At 32.5% G+C, this 22,853-nt stretch overlaps 1 protein-coding gene across 2 annotated transcripts; it reads left to right on the top strand.

The window, feature by feature from the left end:
- The first annotated feature begins 6,604 nt into the window (after window positions 1-6,604).
- Window positions 6,605-16,080, top strand: LOC148617724 (uncharacterized). 2 transcript variants are annotated; one of them, XM_088585250.1, is made up of 7 exons: window positions 6,605-6,741; window positions 9,338-9,577; window positions 11,142-11,402; window positions 11,817-12,080; window positions 13,548-13,811; window positions 14,145-14,408; window positions 15,304-16,080. In XM_088585250.1, the coding sequence occupies exons 1-7, from the start codon at window positions 6,669-6,671 to the stop codon at window positions 15,936-15,938; spliced, it is 2,001 nt and encodes a 666-aa protein (XP_088441376.1). In that variant the 5' UTR covers window positions 6,605-6,668; the 3' UTR covers window positions 15,939-16,080. The 2 variants fall into 2 exon arrangements, with proteins under 2 accessions (XP_088441376.1, XP_088441377.1); XM_088585251.1 differs by having other exon boundaries at window positions 11,865-12,080.
- Window positions 16,081-22,853: the final 6,773 nt, after the last annotated feature.

The raw sequence follows: 22,853 nt of genomic DNA on the forward strand, positions 1-22,853 counted from the left end.
GAAAACAACTGATACTCATCCCAATGTTACGTGTTTTTGTTTACATGATTAAGGTGGGCAGTAATTTACACACACACATACAAGCCACGCCCAGTAAGTCGCGAACTGCTCATATAGCAATCGAAAAACGCCCGCATTGGTGGTCTCAATACAAGTATAAATATAGTAAATATTCATGACGTCACAAGGCCCGCCCCTTTTTGAGAAGGCCAGTTGCCATGGGATTGAATAATATTTTTCCAATTTAATATAATTTGAAAAATATTTCATTTTTGCACTTCAGAATATACCATTTCTTCATTTTGCTGTTCAAATTTTTTTTCACAGCACTTCAAACAATGGTGGGGGCTAGGATAAAAATAAGCCATGGAAATGGCCAAACAATGCCGCATGACCATATGTTTTGAAAGTCTCAAAAGATAACTTGGTTTATGAACCTAAAAGAGTGATACATAAAACTTTCTGATTTCTAAAGATTTATTCACCGAGGGCATCACTTAAAATATGGCTTTGGGAGTTTTTTACTGAATTTATTCTTCAAAGCCTATTAAGGATATCATATTAGAAACTTAACTCGATACAAAGGGGCGGATGGACTGATTCATGAAGCAAAAGAGAAAATAATTATAGCAAATGAAAAATCATGTCTAATCGGATGAATAATAAGCAACTTATAATGTCCTATTTTCTTATTAAGGTTTTATTTCCCTTTGATTTCTGCTTATCGTTTAATTAGTTATAGGGTATGTAAGTCTTGTTCTGGGTTTCTTTTCTTTACCAGAATTTCGGACGTAGAACGTATTGAAAACCGAAGACCGGTCTGCATATAATTGTTTACTTCCGGGTACTCGAAACGCTGTATAACAATGCAAAACTTCTATGTTTTTTTTCTTAATACCTTTATCAAGTAGAAATAGATATTTGTCATTTTTATCGATATTTTTTTTTACACAAAAAGATGTTTTGCCCTTAACAGTGAACTCAACGCTCTCTAAATGACTTATCTCCATGCTTTTGAATGGTAGACTAGGACCCATTCTCGTGAAAGAGTAATCAAGGGAACCAAGGTTATAGCGGTAATCAAAAGAATGTAATCCAGGGACAAAGAGCAGACATGGAAAACAGACATACACAACAAAGAACATAAAGTAACTAAAATCATACATACAAAGTAACAAAATTAAATGAGCAACTCGGACTCCACTAAAAACTGGGAGCATGGACCAGGTGCACCGGTAGGGTAAGCGTCGTCTGCTTTTCTATAAACACCCGCCGAGTTGCTCATAAAAAGTCAAGTCCGGGGTAGACAAAGGAGGAAAGGAAAACTATGACCCGTTGAATAAATCAGTTTTCATGGTGTTGATGGATACACCATAACGATCCACGAGTTCATGATGACGACCATAAAACTTCTGTAGTGATGACTTCAATCTTGTAGCAACATAACCCTGTTCCAGAAGCCTATTTGTTAGAGTTCTAGCGCGATACAAAAAATCTGCGTAGTTTCGGCAAGCTCTGGCATAACGTATGAGTTGTTATATGAACACTCCATACGCAGGAGCCGAAGGGATGTTGCCACAGATGAAAGGAAAGTTGACAATTCTGGATGAAACGTCATCACGTTTGTCGCAAAGTTTGGTCAATAGTTTTCCTTTACCATCGATTTCTAAGTGTAGGTCAAGATATGAGGCCGACTTCACAGTGTCTGTAGTATCCCTTATCTTTTAGAAATCACGGGGTCACATGACGAGACTTACATACCCTATTTCTGCCTTAGCTACCTATACTTTGTTTTCGGCTTTAACACTCAACTTCAAGTATAATTTTGAACTGTGTCCAAAATTTGGTTCCGAAACACATCTCTTACTTCTGCTACCATTATTTTTGAAGACGCCCTTAGACGTATAAGAACTGCAATATGTTTCTACAGCTTTCCATGTTGGAAGCAGATGTACTTTTCCAGACATTATCTGAAACATTTTCTTACATAATTATTGCATAAAGAAAATGTATTTTAAGAATATTCTAATAAGATATACCAATGTTTATAAGTTATTTTATTATCTTCACTAGTGCACTAAACAAATTGAGTCCCAGATCGATCATTAAAAACAAATATAAATGTTGTGTAATTCTCTTTTCCAGAGCATTGCTCCTTTACAGGGGTTCCGAAAAAGATATATATATAAACGTCTCAGAATGTGACGACTCCATTCGCTACACTGCTCCATCGGATCAAATTGATACAGGGAAGATAACGTAAACTTATAGAAGGGTCTGAAAAATTCCCAACGATGTTAGAACTGTCAAATTTGCGATGCAAATTTTCGGTCGTTCCCTCCGCGGGACTCGAACACGTACCGCTGTGACATCTATGGCAACACCGCCTGCACAAAGTCCAGCGCCCTAGACCACTCGGCCAGTTCGGCTATATAAAATATAGGTTTCGCTGGCCGGGTCACTCCTTCTAGTAGGAGTAATCTAGGGTTGTAATTTAGTACACGATGTATGGTAGTATATTTTGTATAGCCTAGCTGGCCGAGTTAATAAACTTAGAGACTCTAAAGAGCCTTAATCATTCGTGAACCTGACTTGATAAGCTACATTCCACATAAAAGGTGCCATCTTTTTAATGGATAAAAAATCCCAACGGTCATTTTATGCAGGATACATGAATTGGAATTGAATTCTGTCCAGTAGTTTCTGAAAATGATTTTTTTAAAGTACTAATATAAAAAATAACATGAAGAGTAATAAAGGGAACCAAGATTCTTGCGGGTATCCAAAGAATGTAATCAAGAGACAAAGACATGGAAAACAAATACAACGAAGAAAATAAAATAACCAAACAATACAAACAAAGTTATAAAAGTAAATGAGCAACTCGAACTCCAATAAAAACTGGGAGCATGGACCATGTGCACCGGTAGGGTAAGCGCTCTCTGTTTTTCTAGATACAGCCGCCGAGTTGTTCATACAAAGTCAATTTCGGGATAGACGAAAGAGGAAAGGAAAACTAAGATACTTTGAACGAACAAGTTTCATTGTGCAGATGGATTCACCGTAACGATCCACGAGTTCATGATGACGACCATAACAGTTCTGTAGTGATGACTTAAATCTTGTAACAACATAACTCTGTTACATAAATCTAATTATAAGAAGTCTAGCGCCTTTAAAGTCTGCGTAGTTCCAACAAAATCTGATATAACGTATGAGTTGTGATATGAAAACTCCATAGCCCCGTTGAACATCAAACAGGTGCCACTTCGTATGATCAAACTCAAGTCAAGCGGCTTAGCTTCAGTGACCCTTTTTCTGTCGGAAGGAAGTTTAAAGTAGGTAGACCCAAAACTTTCTCCAATTAGCAGTATAGACCACGGCAGATCTAATACTGAAGAAATACAAGAAGACCCACAAAAGGGTGATCATGATGATATTTTAAATGAACAAAATGTCATTTTTTTATAACTTAAAACTTTAACATAAAAATGAATAATCCATTACAGTCAACGAATATTATTTCATTTCATGAGGACGTCGCACGTTTTGAATACGGTGATGACAATAGCAATCGTCAATATAGAATACATAAAAGGTACACGACAAACATTTCAAGAAGACAATATTTTGGTCCTCCTATGGGAACCCAGTAATTGTGAAAGGACAGAAGTATAAAGATAAAACAATTGTAAAATCTAAATCTCATTTAAACTGTCTCAATACATTTTTTTTATTATATATTGTCAAATGATATACCTAGTATATATAATAAAACTATTTTAAAAATGTTTATTAATAACAACAAAATTACAAAACCGGATCGATCAGCTGGTACCTGATTTAGTGCAAAAATGGTGGATTAAATCTAGGTTTTACAGCACGACAAACCTCCTTCCATTAAGGCGCGAATATACCGGTAGTGATTGGAGTAGTATTTGGATGCAACATTGTCATAATTGGTAAATCATGGTAATGAATGATTGAGATAATTATCTTTGGCTAAAGATTTATAACTTGAATGTATTTTTGTTCCTGTTGAATTTTTATAAATTGTATCCTTGAAGCATACGAAGACATTAGGACTTATTGAGAGATAATGTTGTTCCTATTGGAGAGTCAGTGACATCAATACAAGACCAGGGATATTCGGTGATACATTTGAACCAAATAATGAATATTTATTCAAGTATTAAAATGCTGACCATTGATGATGCAAACTTGAATCTAAATGGTTCCTATAAATTTGCCGTGAATGGAACTCCTTTAGAAAGAAATTATAGAGATCTGGACAAAATTGAAAGCCTACGCTGCCAACTAATATTTGAGTAGAAAAATAATTGTTTATGTAGGGCAATTGCCAAGCCGTCAATGATGAAAATTTTAAAATATACATTAATCAAATGGAACGCTCCTTCTAATATTTTGTCGAAATAAAATGGCTGAATTAAAAACACTATGAATTACAATGAAAAAAAATCTATATTTAATCGTAGCAAATTAATATTGTAGTGGTTTACATTTAAATTAACTCAGTGATTTCAATAACATTAAAGCATAAATATAATATATTATAGGAAATAAACAGACAAACTTGTTATCATTTATATTTTTCTGCATTATTTTAACAGATGAAATCCCTTTTATTTAAAGGTAAAGTAACTACAAGACAATAAAAGCAGTGTGATTTTGTTTTAAAACTTTTTTGCTGTACCTGGTGATTTCTCCTCTCCTTCGAAGTTGATGAAATGGACCATGAACGTACGCACCTCAGACAAAGAAAAACTCATTGGAAAATCATTATATTTAGAATTATTTTCTTTTTATTATTTATTGTACTCCGAATTTATTTGTCTTTTTAATTTTAGTTTATACTTTCGTCAAATTTATTTTACAGTGCAATTGAAAAGATATGCAAACAATATAGTCAATAATTAAAAGAAAATGGAATTGAAATACAAAACTTGAATTTATTGGTCAGTTTCAACAAAGGAACCAGGAAGTTTCTGTTTCTGATTTTTCCAGTGTTGCACTTACTTTTGGACTTAAATATAAGTTTGAATCTGAATGTCGGTAACAATCTGTAATAACAATTAAAGATTGTACTTTTTCATCTTAACATTTTTCCCTAAATCTTCCTTTTTCAAGCTGTATTTAATTGATTTAACGACAAGAAAATTCTCATACCACAGGGCAGGCTGCAACTGACCGTAAAACATCATGATACACAGGTACAGCGAAAGAGTGGCCCTGTATACTCTTGTTAAAAAAAATAAACTGAAGTTGAAAACGAAACTAGACATACAGTGGCCATAAATTTTTGACTTGGGACAGGCGTTAAAACAAAATAGGCGGGATGTTGTTTTGTTCCGAAGAGTTCTGTTCACTGTAACAAAAATAAACAATAACAATTCATCAGTTCTATTATTCCGAGGGTATTCACCAGGTCAGAATTCAGACTTGTCTGACCCCATTTATATTACAGAATATATACGAAATGTAATATAATTATTTAATTCCAGAGGCTTCATTCCATGTATATTACTTAGTAAAACGTCTAGTTCTTGATATGGCTTCATGTATCGCTATTTTTATTCGGTTTTGAGTACTTCTTGTATAATATTTATGTTTAGATTTAAATTTTTCTATGTATTTGGTTCTAATACTGCTGATGATACGTTACCCTTTGAAACACGCTGAAAACATACCGGAATTTGACATTATTGACATGAATGGTGTTTATGTATTTACTATTGGGGCATGTTGATTTTAAGGCTTCAGTTAGACCTCGTTAAATAGCATGTATTACTTTATTAAATTTTTAGTTTTTTCCAATTATAACTTCCAAAAATTGATAGTCTTGTAGGCCCTCGTTTTCGTCTAACAAGCAAATTGGCTTCGCAAGTAAAGCACATTTGGTTAAATTGTTACATTTTTATAAACGTAAAGCATGTACCCTCATAGAATTTAAGACCCACCAATTACTGACTATTGAATCTTATATCAGCGTGGTAATGTTCTCAAGTTCTGGAAACTCACAAGGAAATAAGGCTTACCAATAATAACTGGTTCAAATATAGATATTATATTGTTTATTACTGTTTTGTTACACAATTAGCATTCAAAATTATCACCAAAACTTAACTTTAGAATATTTTGCACTGAAAGAAATGTTTCTCATTTTTTAAACTATTTCCTATGTAGATAATTATTGTTTTCAGAAATAATGGTATTTCTTTGTAAAATTATACTTCCCCTGAGAAATAGCTTATTTGAGTAACATATGTTGAACAGCATGCAATATATATGATAAAAGGGATATAGTATGTGCAGTTCAATTATTCAGTTGTCATAAATAATTTAAACAGTTTGTATAGAACAAAACATGGTGCTTTAAAAAAAAAGTGTAACTTTTTTCTTAGAATTCAAATAATGTGATTTTTCTATACAAAAATTAAATGATTTATTCCATAAATTGAAAATGATTATATCTACCGTTTAAATATTTTTTCAATATACCTATTGACTGAAACGGTTTAAATGGTTATTTACGTATATTAACAGTGTTAAATAAATAGCGGTGCCCTTTTTAATATGACATGGAATTTTATAAAGTTATGTGTCTCTATGCAAGGAGATGATTTTTTTACAATCTCTAATTATTGAAAATGCGTTTCTGTGAAAACTTTTTTATTGTGAGTTATATTTTAATTCTTTTGATGGTGCATGCATCTGAAAGTGGTAAGTGGTGAAATAAACTTGATATAAGAATGAAAATGGTTATAATCATAAATTGCTAATTTGTCTATGATTAATATTACAAATCAACACTTTCGCTACTGTGATTACGAAAGATACAATTTTATGAAAAAGTTTTACTAAAAGCTAGTACTGGTGCTGAAACCTCTACTCTTCAAGAAATTTGTGAATTTTGTGAAAAAGGCAAAATAGTTATATACATTTTCATTTACCATTTAATAGTACATTCGACATTATAATATATTTAGTACATATTGTCATGAAGAAAAACATAAAAAAAAAGATCGATATTTTCGGTACATTTGAACCATTGAATGAAAATTCAAACAGAATAAATGTTATTTTGTTATAATTAACAAAAGTTAAAACGCTATATCCCTAAAACATGATGAGTTCTAAATTAATCATTTTCTTATAGTACACATATGTTCTTTATTTTAAATATTTTAAAAAATCATATAACAGTTTTAATTATGTATGTAAAAAAGGCCTGTGAGTTGCCAGTTTGAAATGATGGAGGATTTATCCAAACATTTTAGTCTTCATTTTTTTACAAGTTTGAGAGTACGGATTATGAAATTACACTGTTACATTGTAATACATGCTCTTTCAATCTACTTTTCGTGTCGTTTTAAACTTTCAAACACTGAAAAAACGGAAAAACTTAATCCTGTCTTATCAAATAGTTTGAAACGGAAAACAAAATTCCTGAGAGGCTAATACGTTTTCAATGAATTCCAAAATGTATACTATAGCAACAATAGAATCCACTCTATAAATATTATTCTATTGTCCGAATAAGAGTTTTCGTTTTTTTTTAGTTTGTTTGTTTTTTTTAGTTTGTTTGTTTTGTTTTGTCTTCTTGTTTGTTTTTGTTTTGTTTTTCATATTTATATTTCAATGGTATCAAAATAACATATCTTCTTCAAAGGTAATTCTATCCCATAATTTTGCGTGAATGTTGCTCCTACATATGTGCTGAATATACTGAAAATTTCATTTCTGCAAGATTTAAAATGAGTCTAGACTTGCCAATTCACACGTAAACTTGACCACAGAATTTCTGACTTGATGAATTACTTCTGAATAAGAAGAACTTACTTTCCTTGCGGAATCATTACCCACTTCTGTAAAATTAGTTCGTTTAGCAAATCAGGGTTTTGGACATGTTTTCTTGGTTACATGTACCAATATTTTAACCAATTAATAACTTCGTTGATAAAGATATATGCAGTTCAAAATACTAATTAGTCCTTGGTATAATGAAAAACGATTTAGCTATTGAATACAAGAAGCCATATAATGTTATGAGGCCTCGACAGTGGATGACACACGCCAAATTTTGATATAATAATCATGTTCATCCTTATTTTTCTAAATATAAATGTTGGTATGTAGTTTACTGAAATGGTAAGAATGAATAATTACAAAGAGAACACTAAAATACATTGTTTAAATAAAGGGAAATACCTCTTTGACCTGTTTGATAATTTAGATGATTTGTTAGGGATCTGTTAGTCATACACTTTTGATACAGAAAAATCCATTTTGTTTTATATCAGGGTAGGATTCCATTGGAACTAAACTTTTGGTGAGATAAAATTTACTGTATGCCTCCATATCAAATGATCTTTCATCATGAACATTCTCTTATTAATCTGAAAACAAAATATTCTACCGTTATTTCACACATTAGACGGAAAAATAAGGAGATTTACGTGGAAAGGGACAATTTTCGATTTTTGATTTCTAGATTGCGAGTGTAAGAGATCTTTGGTGCCTTTGGTGTTCATTTGATGTGGCCGATTTGATTACTTCCTCACAAGAAAAAAAAACTACTTTGATTGTTATTTGATGATTGCGTTTTAACCAAATAATTAATCAATTTGTGGCATACAGATATAACATGTCATGTTTTATCAATTGACAAATTATGAAGAACTTATTAATTTCATGATTTGCTAAGCCATTTAATTCTTCAACAATGATGTTAGTTTATATGGTAATTGATCTGGAGAATATCGAATGACCAAACATAATAGGAAAACAGTTCTGCTGTCAAATGCACAAAACAAATCATATGAACTGATTACACTGGTCACAATAGAATATAGCATTGCGGAGTCATAACTTTAGAGATAAAGATAAATTTTATTCTAACGACTTTGTGAAAAGGTATGATGAATTTTAGAATAAAGCATAGTGACGATGTCTTTTGAAACTTTTTAAGGAAGTGTTTATCTTTCATTGTTACATTTATTCCGAGTCTTAAAATATCCTTAAAAAATAAATTTTAAAACAAAATATATTATTTGTAACACTACTATAATATTACATGTCATTACATTTTTGTTCTTTGTTTACCTTTTTTGTTTGTTCAACGTGTCATAGTTTTTCTTTCCTCTTTCGTCTACCCCAGACTTGACTTTATTAGCAACTCGGTGGGTGTTTCTGGAAATGCAGAGGACGCTTGCCCTACCCGTGCACATGGTCCATGCTCCCAGTTTTTAGTGGAGTCCGAGTTGCTCATTTGCTTTTATTTTAGTTACTTTATGTTATTTGTTGTTTTTTCATTCAGTTCTAGAGTGTAAAATAACAACCCTCGGAACAGAATACAATGGAGTAGTTAATGTTACGGTGAACGGCAGACAGTGTAAGCATTGGGACTCTCCCTATCCACATGGAACTTATTATATAGAAGTCGTCGGAAACGAAGCGGAGAACTTTTGTCGAAACCCTGATGGCACCAGTGGGGGTCCGTGGTGTTACACTATGGATCCAGACGTACGTTGGGAATACTGTCCCGTTCCTCAATGTGGTAGGTTTGTCTCAATTTTTGGTGATCCCTTATAGCTTATATCTGTCCTAGATTTTATTATTCATAGTAAAGCAATCAAGGTACGAAACAATGTTAAATACACATGTATTCTATACATAAAAAACCCACTTAAATCAATTCTGAAAACCTGTATATCGACTCCTCGGGGTCGGCTTCCATGATACAGAAAGGAATAAATAAAAAATTAAAATTAAAATCAAAATTAAAATTAAAATTAAAAGTGTAACATTTGGAGAAATACAGAAAATTATATTCAATGAAATGAAATAAAAGGTATTCTTATAAAATCTTGTAGTCCATTATCTTTTTTTCAATAAACTATTTTGACGCCAGTTTGGCATAACATAATTTTATGTTATTAAGTCGTAGTCAGACCGAAGGTCATTCATGCGTGTCCAAACCCACCGAATTCAGTTTAATCACTTGTTCAGAAATAGTTACTGATCACATAACTAGTCTTAATTTTTCATGTGGTTGTTGCACTTTTGACATAAAACATATATAAATTGTACATGAAATTAGCACTTTGCAAGGGTTATGGTTCTTGATTTGGTTTCATTTGGTTGATTTTAGTGGTACATAAACGCACGATTTTCTCAAAGTGCAGATCTGAATGCAGAAATGATTATCGTTATGTGAAAGTATATCATATATATACTGAAAAAGCATCGTTTGTTTGGTGGGTTTGTATACACCATGATTCACTTTACCATTGGCAGTGGCTGAATTTTATATGGACTTCTAAGTATCAAGAAAAGGGTTGCTTCTACAAATAAACAGTCTTTGTTTCATTTAACCAAGTACAAAAGATAACCATAACAACTGTTACATCCAATTGGTCGTTTTCTAATCTATATCTGGATAATGTCAGGCTGATAATATTTGAAAAATTATTGTTGAAAGCAAAGTTTATCTTCTAGTGATGTCCAGCTGATGCTACTAAAAGGATTTTGAAAGTGGTTGCAAATGTTCTCATTTCAAAAAAAAACATAATTTGTCAGGCTTTTGAATGTTATGCCACACTTTTTCAATTTGTAAGTGATTAGAAGTGCGTAATTTTGTTATCCAAATCCTGTTAAGCAAAGGTATAAGAAAAAGTACATTTGTTACAAAACACAAAAAGACGACAAGTATATAAACAGTCACGCGGACTATCATAATATGTGTTAATCTCCTCCACAGACGGATAACCGCTTCCTGATTTATTATGTATCACTCCCCTAGCTAATAGGTTCCATTATACGGGATGTAAAAATCGCAAGGCATGCGCACTAATCATTACAAATCTTCTAAGCTATTTCTGATGTACTGTACTAATTTGCATAAAGGGATGGGGTTTTACACTAAGTGTGGTATAGGGGTAAAACTTTGAAATAGCAAGTATACCCTCAGTAAAGTTTATTTCAGCAACCAACCATTTGAATAAAAAAAACTGGCACGACATAATTTATCTCTGCATTGAGATATATTCGACCATAATGTTTTTCTACAATGTTTAATCCCGTAACCTAAGCAGTAATTTTCCATGTAATAAATGTTTCAGTTGTTAATGATGTCGATTTAAGCCCTTCTAAAGTGCTTTACACAGTCACAGAAACAACAGACAATGTAGGCCCCATCACCTGCACAGCTGTTTGTATCCCTGATTGTACCATGACATGGGATGGACCAAATCTTCTTGGTGGTACAACATCTGTACTTGATTTACAGAACATCAACAAGAACCAGGCAGGGGACTATCAGTGTACAGCGATTAATAGTATTGGTAGTCGTACCTCAGATATTGTTACTGTTATTGTAAATTGTATGTATTCATGTATCTTCCAACTTTTCTATAAGCGTATCAATTTTTTTTCTGAGGTCATCTATATAAAGTTAGAGTCATGTATTTTTAAATTAGTGAGATTGTGCATTTGTATCGGGCGATACAGTTTTCTTTTAAGAGAACAAATGTCACTTGTTTTAATTATACGTGAACGTCGATAAAAATATATCTTTCTGTTCTTCTTTTAATACTGGTAAAACGAATTTCCGTCAGTAAGATTTTTTTATGATAACAGATATTTACAAGACGTTGTTGGTATATGGCTTATATCGCGTTGTCTTCTAGTATTACTTTGATGCTCTTCATATTGAATTTATAGTGCTTTAACAGTTTTATATTAAATACTAATCAGTTTGTCTGGTTAACACACCAATGATGTCTCTGATGTTTTAGACTCACCAGATTCTGTCGATTTATCCCCTTCAACATCCTCCTATACAGTACAAGAGACTACAGACAGTGTAGGACCTATCACATGTACAGCTGATTGTAACCCTGACTGCGCCATGACATGGAGTGGACCAAATTTGCCTGGTGGTACAACGTCTGTACTGGATCTACAGAACATCAACAGGAATCAAACAGGAAACTATCAGTGTACAGCGAGTAACAGTGTTGGCAGTCTGACATCTAATCAAGTTACAGTTGTTGTAAAATGTACGTAATTGTGTTACGTCTCTTCCTGTGCAGAGTATATAAAGAACTTTTAATCTCATAATTAGTAATTCTAAACTAACCTAACGTCTTCAAACAAGATTCATCCAGGAAGCAATGTTTCCGTCATATGGAACGTTTTAAGAAGGTGTTCTTGCTAAAAACAAGCAGTGGGTGGCACATGACAAATTCCGTTTTCCAAAAAAATTAGCCATTTTACATCTCAAATGCAGCTTTTTTAAAGTTAAATGTTAGTTTTTGATTAGCTGCCTACGATAATAGAAAAATGAATGATAAAGAAACATTAAAAATCCATCGAAAAAAAGGAGATAATTCTTTAATTTGAGTAATTTGAGCAAACTTTGGTTGCTTTGTGAAGGAACTCAAATCACTTTCTGAGCCATTCATTGTCAATTCAAATCAAACTTTATATTTTTGACATAGTATCTCTTTTTTTTATTTAACAAATTGACAAAAATGTTCTTTCTTTGAACGCTATTTTTTTCAGATGGATCAGATGATATTGTCATACACAGTACTAGAGACTTGTCCTTCTAATATAACTTTCATGTTTTTAATACAATATGATTTCTCTTTCTAACAGTTTTACAAGCAAAATACTACAACAATGTATATGAATATAAAGAGTAATGAAAGGAACCAACATTGTAGCTGAAATCAAAAGAATGTAATCCAGGGACTAAGACTAGGCATGGAAATCAGACACACACAACAAAGAACATGAAACAACAAAAATACTACGTAAAAAGCAATTAAAGTAAATGAGCTACTCGGACTCTACTAAAAACTTGGAGCATGGACCAGGTGCACCGGTAGAGTAAGCTTCCTCTGCTTTCGTAGAAAAATCCATCGAGCTGCACATAAAAAGTCAAGTCCGGGTTAAGACGAAAGATGAAAGGAAAAGTAAGACACGTTGAACACATCAGTTCTCATGGTGCAGATGGATAAACAATATCGACTCACGACTACTATAAAACTTCTGTAGTGATGACTTCAATCAAGTAGCAACAAAACCCTGTTCTTGTGAATACAGACATTTTCTTTCATGATTCTTTGCAACAAATTGGTAATATTTCTTGTATTTGAACAATGGATAAAAAGCAATTTCTTAAAAGATAGTGGAACCTTAATAAACTGAAAGCTGGTAGTAGTTTTAAGTTTTAATTATAATGATTCTTGTTGATATCGACAATTTCGTTGTAGATTCTTTGCTAAACAATAAGAGTTTTAAAAATCTGTCCCTAGAAAGAATAATTAAGGGAACCAAGATTACAGCGGAAATCAAAAGAATGTAATCCATGGACAAAGACCAGACATGGAAACAGACAAACACAACAAACTACCTGAAGTAACTAAAATAATACACACAAAGTAACGAAAGTAAATGAGCAACTCGCGATAGGACGAAACAATACATAAAAATATATTTATAAAACGATAATATTTCAGATGCACCAGATAATGTTGATTTATCCCCTTCAACATCCTCCTACACAGTAACAGAAACTACAGACAGTGTAGGACCTATCACATGTACAGCTGATTGTGTCCCTAGTTGTACAATGACGTGGAGTGGGCCAAATCTTCCTGGTGGTACAACATCTGTACTTGATCTACAGAACATCAGTAGGAACCAAACAGGAAACTATCAGTGTACAGCGAGTAACAGTATTGGCAGTTTGAGATCTAATCAAGTTACAGTTACTGTAAACTGTATATAATATTGTATTTCCCCTACTACTGTGTAGATAATCGAGCGATTTTTTAAATGTTATCCCATATTTAATCATTTAATCATTTTGAATTTATCTAAAGTGTTCAAATATGGTTTGTCTTTAGTGTAACGTTGTGCGTCATCTAATACAATGGAACTTTTAAATGCTAAAAGATAGCAACTGTTTCGATTTATCAAGTAAATTTCAGTTTGGATTCTTTTAATTCTTGTGGTTGCTGACCTTTTCTTCCAAAATTCTTTGCAAGTAATTAGTATTATTATTTTTGTTTAACAATGGATAAAGAGCTACTTCTTTTACGATAACATTTCAGATGCGCCAGATGATGTTGAAATATCTCCTTCAACATCATCCTACACAGTACTAGAGACTACAGATAGTGTAGGACCTATCACCTGTACAGCTGACTGTAACCCTTATTGTACCATGACATGGAGTGGGCCAAATCTTCCAGGTGGTACAACATCTGTACTTGATCTACAGAACATCAACAGGTACCAAACAGGAAACTATCAGTGTACAGCGAGTAACAGTGTTGGTAGTCTGACATCTGTCATAGTTACAGTTATCGTGAATTGTATGTACTTTTCGTTTTTCTTCGTTGCTAATATTGAGTCAGGCAATTCTTTCTAACACGTGCATACTAGCATGTGCCTACTATATCTTAGAGCACTGCATCGTAAACTTTACTTTATTCAAAATTAGTGCAAATATACGATTATAGAAAAAAAACTGGAATATCTCTAGATAATCCACGTTGAAAATCCAAGTTTCTGTTGTATTTTAGTGTCAATTACAGACTTATCACCATTAATGTTTAATTCTATAGTGCATTCTATATAATTCATATCTCATATGAACAAGGGTTATATAAAATCCACAAGATATTTTGTTTACTTAAGCATTTTAAACAAAATATCAAAAATACAAATATGTGGAATCACATATTGCATGATTCTTATCCGGAGTGCTACTCAAAGCCCTTTGTTTTGGTATAGAATAATATCACTTCGATAGAAAATGAATATATTTATTTAATAATATTAACATTTTTAGTCGAATGCAAGTGTCCATTACACAGAATAGAGAGATCAATGCGAATGTTATCCAGTTGCTTGAATAATTTGCCTTACTTATTATTGACCACATTTATTCGATAGGCCAAGCATGTAACCAACCTTATAAGTTCATAATGACGTTGTCTACCGAAGTTGAGTTCGGTGCAATTAAGTAAACGCAGTCTCCTAATAAAAGCGACATGTCTCTCTGAAGCCTCTATTATATTCTTGTTTCTATTATTGGCCACAATTGTTTGAGTCAACACCTGGTATAAACTGACAAACGGTTCATCTTTTTAAAACTGACAAGGTTAAAGATAAAAAAAACTTATTCAATTTCTATTAAAAATAATAGTTTAATATTCTATTTTAAAAATAGTTTAGAAATCATCAATCTGCCATTGTTTTAAACAGATGCTACTACAACTGTGCAAACAATGTCATCAGTTAATTCTCAAAATGAGTTCACAACTGATAATGGCATTACTGCTGCAAACCTAGACACGACATCTTCGTCTGGTTCTCAAAATGACGTCACAGTTGTTAATTACGTATCAACTATACAAACAGAAACAACAGTTACCAGCCAAACAACTGTAAACATGAGAACAACAGCTAATATAATCACAAGTGATAATGACGTTGCAACATCCACGATTTCCACTGAGTCAGTGACAGAGAGCTTCGTCACAACTGAGACAACTGACATATCCTCGAGTGATAACGAAGTGACAATTTTTGCAACAAGTTTATATAGAAACTCTACAGACAGTAGTAATTGTGTGTGTAGACATTGGAGATTGACAAGAGAAGAGTTGCAGAAAACAATTGAAGAATTGAAAAAAGAGCTGACAATAGATAAAAAATCCACTTCTGCGTATATACGTAGCATCACATGTGCACGTGACAATAGAAAATCAGCTGTAGCAATCGGGTACAGTGGTGTTTTAGTGTTATGTGTTCCCGTAGTTTTGATTGTAGGTAATGATGTTTTTAGTGTGTACATCCACATAACGAAAATAAAAATAGCAACTTCTGTCAAAGAATAGCACATATAATGGAAATAAAGATTTTAAATACCATTCTGTATAAGAATCAGGCTATGGTTGGGACACCATTGTTCTCAATTTAGTCATTTATTGCCTCAAATACAACAAAAGTCATATTTATCATGAAATTATTAGAATAAAACAAACCACTACTGAATTCAAATTTAGTTGTTTTTTATCAATAAAATGTGTTGTCTTTACTCACAAGAATTTAACTGAAAAAGCATCCTAGTTTGAAGGATAAAAAAACAAAACCAGAAATCAAAGATACTTAAAGTCAAAATACTAGCGAACTTAAGACCTTCTAACGATTATTGGACCAACAAACTTTCATCAGTCAAACTTAAAATATCACTGTGCAGTTTATGGTAATGAACAAACTGACATTTTAGCAAGGTTCTCAACATTACAGGATTAAATTCAGTCCGCCCAGCAGAGATGAAGACAATAATCAAATCCCTGTACTGTAAATACTAACATTAGAACAGTTACCACACTTATATTCAGAATGATGACAGGACATTTCAAAATAAACCCACACTTAAACAGAATGATGAAAATTTGTCCTTGTGGCAAAACAGAATATACGTAGCATCACATGTGCACGTGACAATAGAAAATCAGCTGCAGCAATCGGGTACAGTGTTGTTTTAGTTTCTACAGTCATGCAAGAGCCATTAGGCATTGAAAAAACGCATATGACCATTACTATGAAAAGCTATCTGGGACATTAGATGACTTACGAAAGACCACCAAATTCGTAGAGGAAGCAGAAATGTAAATGTATAGGCAATTGACAAGAAAATGATAATCAATTATTCAAACATTGAATTAAACAGAAATACGACAAGAAAACTTAATCGGATGCGTACGTCAGATTCTAAATGAACTCAAATGATGCAACAGGTGTTTTTGTGAAAAAAAGCTTTCCGTATTTTTTTAAGAAAGATTGTATTCTTCCTCAATATCACAATATGAACATTGAAGTTTAAGGAAGAAAAATTCACTTCAACTCCGACAAGTGGTGTGCAGGCTTGCCAAATTAGACTTATAAAAACTAGCATTGTAATTTAGATCTGTTAAAATGGACACGTTTTCACTTATTTATGATAATACAGTATTATTTAATTTGATTTCATGTAAGTTGCGATAATTAATACATAAACTGTCCAAACAACTGTACATCTTTGCTGTCAATTGCTCAACTCTCAATTTCTACTACTACTATTTTTTTCCATTCGGGGTCATGGGACCATATTTGTGCAAAATACCTTTTTTATATAACCGGAAACACTTATTCCATATTCGTTTCTAGTTCTAAATTATCTGGTATTAAAGGCCTGCCGATTATCATCAACTTGTAAACAAGAAAATACTCATTTCTGTATCTGCAAAATCTACAAACGGATGAAAACTACATCAGGCAGAATGTGGGACTTCTGCATCTATTAAAATTTATAAATATCATTTATAATGTGTACGGGATATAATGTTTTCGAGTAATTCGAACAATTCAAAGTTATGGATTTAGATAAAGATATTCTCAAGTCTCCAATTCCTTGGATAAGAAATTTTGCTATAGTAAGGTTTTTGTGTACTATCCTCTTTTCTTTGCACAATAATTGAATTGTTTATTATCTAAAACTTAGAAATTTATTATTTAAGGGTTAAACACTGTTTTTTTTTCTTATTTTTGTGTAAAATCGAATCATTCACTTGTTTTGTGAATGAAAGAATCGATAAATTCTGTAAAAAAAAACAGTGTTCAATTCCTATAATTCCAATTACAAAAACAAATTCTTTGGTAGTCCTCCATTTAATTAGCTTGATATTTTAATGACAGTGTCCAAGCGACATCATTTTCGATGTAAATAGGGGTTAGTGATAATCATGTTTCTTTAAAATTGTTGCTCTGAATAAAAATTTCGAAAATAAAAGGAATAAAGCAAAACAAAAATAACATTTCACGCATTTAATTGGCTGCCTTATATCAAACCGATGGTAGACATGTTAGTTGACGATATGTACACGATATTTACACAGGTATAAAAACTACTGAGACTGTAGAAGATTAAAACATCCAATTATAATGCAGGAAAAATACTTTATGCTAATGAGATAGGAACTATATCACTCTCGAAACCCTATTCCGGGATTAGAATATAGAGTTTTCATGCATGTTTTCGGGAGATATCTATTTTACTTTTTGAACTGTTTTATATTATACCTGATACAAGATACAGTATATGTTTCTGAAAGTCAACAAAAGTTATTTTCATATTCAAGATAACGTGAAATTAATATCATTCAATTAAAAGAATATTAGTCATACATTTCGAAAATTTTGCTATCCTGCGCGTGTGTGACCTCTCATCAGCAGCATTAGAATCAAATACATCGGTAGATCATGATCCAAAACTTCGTTGTATATAAGAAGTGCTCAAAACTAAAATGATCGAAATAGGAAGAAAGGAAGTTCTTAAAACCAACACTATGGAAATATGAAGCCGAATACATCACCGAGAGGTTCTACCAGATGCAAAACAAGTAAATGACGTCTGAAACGATATTTAAATCGTATGGGATGAAAAACAAACAAATAGTTCGTAGACTGAAACAGCAAGTTTAATTTTCGAAATTTAATTTCTTCCAACCATAATTACTATCACCTTACACACACTGTTCTTTTGAAGATTTGTTATTCATAATGAAGAGGAAGATTGTGCACTTTATAACCCTTAGGGGACAAAACGCAAAAACATAATCGATAAATTTAAGATTTTTATATTTAAGGAGTAAACAGATGAACCAAGATTCGATCAGAAATCAAAGTATAAAGACCTTAGCAGGATTCTCTTATTACAGTTTATTATGAATGTGACGATCATAGTTATTACTCTTCATAATTGTGCAGACCGTCATATTACATGTATTAATTTACTAACGAACAAGCCATATTATAACTAATTTCATTTTCATTATTTATATATTGTTTCGTGAATAGGGTATACAAGCATATGCACTGTGCTACAATCAATCGAACGCGCCATGCTACTTTTTATTAAGATTAAAGTCGACGGGGATAAAACGGGTGAAATTCAGTCTATTTATCAACATTTTTACTTTTTCAAAAAATCATATCGGCCAAGTACTTTCTGCAGTCTTGAACTAGAATAAATATCTAGTTTCAATTTGACATTTGTGAACTCTTCAATCATTAGCTAGAAAATTATGTGTCGTGAAAATCCAGAGAAAATATGTACATTTTTCGTTATAACCTTTCTTATACAATTTTTGCACTTGAATATGTAGGAAACGATTCCTATCATTAACAGCAAAAATCATTGCCAAAGTTTTGAATAATGCTCGGTAATAAATACGCTACCCATCAGGCTACTAAATTACACTATGCACACCGCGGCTACTGTTTTCCATCTCCTGAAAAAAAAAACTTTTAATAAATGTGGTATAAAACACTGACATAAAAAAGATCTATAAAGATCAAACATTAGTCGGAGGAAATAGTTCTACTATTTTGCACACTATTTTTAGGACTTGAACAGGACGGTGCAAGTAAAATAGTGACACTCTGTGTATCGTTCTTTTTTTTTTTTTTGCCGCGAGATAAACAAGCATAAACGGAATATTTTCGATCACTTTTATTTATTGAATTATCTTTTATAAATTGAATAATTGGATACCGTTTACCTGTTGATGGTATCAGTGTTATATTACATATTCCTGAGCGGGTGTACGTCAAAATATGTAGACTAAAAAGTATAGTGCGCTTCCATTTTGCCTTTTCCTGTTTTTTGTTTCTTGGCAAATGACTATCATTTTTTTATCAAAAGTACAGGGTAAAATATCACACAATGACACAATGAATTTGTTTTTAAGGAAAAACAGTATTTTCTTGAAAAATGATGCTTCAGAAAAGGGGTCTGTTTTATGAACTCAAAATAAAAATGAAAGTAGAAAAGGTCTATTTTTAGTTTGACCTGTCCTGATGTACCAAAGCCTTTTTTTTCTAAAATGAACCTAAAAATTATTTTTGACATTTCCTTAATTGAAAAACATGGACAAAAGTTAAATTGAAACTCTCTGTATATTTTATTTAAAAAATCATGAAAATTTAAGGTATACTACAATAGCCTGTGCGGCAAAGAATGCAAGACTGAGACTTGAAGCAATAAAATTATTGAAATACGAAACAGCACAGTGATTACACGGGCCACAAAAAAATTGGTATTAAAGCAAGAATATGCGTCGGCTATCTTTTTTAAAGATAGTTCTTGTTTTAAATGAGAGTTAAAATATTTAATTTTTGCAAAAAAAGATTTAGAACACGAGGGAGCTTCAGCACGAAACCCTTACGGGTTATTAAATAAAATCATCAAAAAACCAATACAAGAAAGTTACTTGGTGCAAGCACCAAATGTTTTGGCCGGGTAAAAGATTTTTTTTACACAGAAAAGTAATTGGAAATTTTTAAACTATAACTTTAGAAAACTTTTACTCTTGGTTTGTTCGTCATCATTAGCTTCTTGCAGATTGGGATCTCACATTTGGTAATCGAGGACGAAGTCGTCATTACGGTAATAATGTGAATTTAACCTTTGACCTAAGAAGCACAGAGAGCCTGATGTCAGTTTGACAGAAAGTTAACCTGTTAAACAAAGAGTTACATAAAGCAGGAATCTTTCAGTTTCATATCTGCAACAAATGTTCATAGCTCACATCTTTAATAAGGGTTTGTTAAAATATGAAACAAATAAATCCTAGTTGTAAAAACTGTATATGACATTACTTAAAAATATCAATGTTTCAACTTTGTCCTCTTGCTGGTTACACCCGCCTCATATTAGTTGGTACGACGATTTTTTAGCACAACATTTATCAATTAAAAAGTTGAAATTTAGGTGACATTAATAATTGAAACTTTAATTTTGAGATGCCCCGTGCAAGTCCGGTGTAAAAAGAATAGGGCTGCAGCAGCGCTAAGCTTGTCGTAAAAGGCGAGTGACTAAATAGTGCTCACAAACCTAGCCGGGGGCTAGGCGCTCTGCCCACAGAGCAACTGGATTTGTGAGCCTCAGGTGGTTCAATGGGGTACCCCTGGCGTGTTACATGCTGGGTTTGTCAGGCTATAATACGGAAAACCTGACCGCAAACCATAGTGGTGCACCGTGTTGGGAAAGATGCCACGTTCCTCGCACGTTAAAGAACCCTACTGTGGTATTCTCCCGGACTAGGAACCATAGGGCTCCGCCACAGGAGGCTAAATTGCCCGACCCTACCATCTCTTAATATTTCCAGTGGCAATCAAAATTTGTCGACCCCATTGTCCTTGTGTCCCATCACATTTTTCATTTCATCATCATTTCATGTTCATTTTATCATCCGTTTCATGTTCATCGTCTGAATATAGCTGAAATATTGCTGCTCGGGCTTTAAATCCCAACAAACAAACACACAAACATTAATTTGAGATAGTTTAGATGATGTGTCAAAGTGGCATGTTTTGCCAAGAAGTATCTAGAAACATACTTAAAATATGTATTACTGTTGCTGAGAATTAACTTAAATGTAAAAATGCGGTGCAAGTCATTAAAGTGTGAAAGTTGGAGAAGTCCACTCTTGTCAGAGTGTCATGTAACCACAAGTTATAAGTATGGTGGGTCTGAGTAAAAGTTGCAGAGATTTTTACTGATGTAAAATGTGATGCATATCAGTCACGTGCCAAATGGAGGTAAAGGTCAGGTGAATGTTGTTCGACTCAACCACCAAAAAGTATGAGATTAAATATAGACCCACCAAGAAGGATGTATAGTCCAAATATGGTATTTAGTCTATTAGGTATTATAGTTTTTAGACGTCGTGAATGTACAAACATAATAGTTGATGGCACATAACAAAAGATAAAGTCACTTTTTGGTTAAAAATTATGTCCACACCCAAACAACAACTTTAAATTTGGTGAATACATTCATTATTACATAGTTTATCATATGTGAAAATATACAGTTGTTTCTTTGGTGTGGAGATATATTTGAGGATGTAAATATGTCCGAATAACAAACAACCAAATTTACCTTTCTACCTATGTTAAATAACGTCAGATTTATTGCACCATTTTGACATCATTTAAAAATTGGCGCATTTCATGTCACAAATGCAACCTTTTTCGAAGTTGAATGATAGATTTGAATAATTGCTTCAATTAAAAAAAAATATATAAAGAAAGTGTTAAAATTTATTGAAAAATGGGAGATTACTCTTTAATTTTGTTGCTTTGTAGATGGTGACTTTAAAATACATTTTCTGAGCCGCCCATAGTCAATATGAAACAAACTTTTAAATTATATTATTTGGCATAAATGTGATATAAACATTAAGTTTAAACAAAAATGTTCAGTGGGATGACATTACCCTGTGTTATCCATGACATTACCCTGTGTTATCCATGTCAATCTTACAGTTATCAAATAGAGACTACACTACTATCGATGTTGCTCCCAGAAAGAATTCCTATGTGTTTCATCTTAGGTGAGACAAACATTACTGAAGACTTAAAGTACCACAAACAGTTGTAAAAAACTACTTAGTAACTACTAAAATTTAAGTTAAAACATCATAAAACAATCAATACATCAAAACTTTCGAATACTTACATCATGAAAAAAAAACAGATGACTAGAATCTTGTATGTAATACTGAAAATGCAGAGACAATGTACAAAAAATGCAAGCTCAAAATACATGCAATTTCGATTTTAATAGATTCTAGATAAAAAAATATTTTTCGAGGTAGCAAGAGACCACTTTGATAACCTACTCGAAAGCATTATTGGGCGTAATTCTTTTATAACTAACAAGAAATTTCGCAGAATAGTATAACAAAATGCTAGAAAGTCCT

The sequence above is a fragment of the Perna viridis genome, chromosome 5 (assembly GCF_037379345.1).
Source record: "Perna viridis isolate PV_CMFRI_1.1 ecotype Kerala chromosome 5, ASM3737934v1, whole genome shotgun sequence".
Classification (NCBI taxonomy): Eukaryota; Metazoa; Mollusca; class Bivalvia; order Mytilida; family Mytilidae; genus Perna; species Perna viridis.

Bases quoted from the DNA above. Each gene is read 5' to 3' on its own strand.
- LOC148617724 (XM_088585250.1), top strand. From the start codon at position 6,669: ATGCGTTTCTGTGAAAACTTTTTTATTGTGAGTTATATTTTAATTCTT. The intron at 11,403-11,816 runs GTATGTATTCAT...CTGATGTTTTAG, and splicing joins TGTTACTGTTATTGTAAATT to ACTCACCAGATTCTGTCGAT. The intron at 13,812-14,144 runs GTATATAATATT...ATAACATTTCAG, and splicing joins AGTTACAGTTACTGTAAACT to ATGCGCCAGATGATGTTGAA.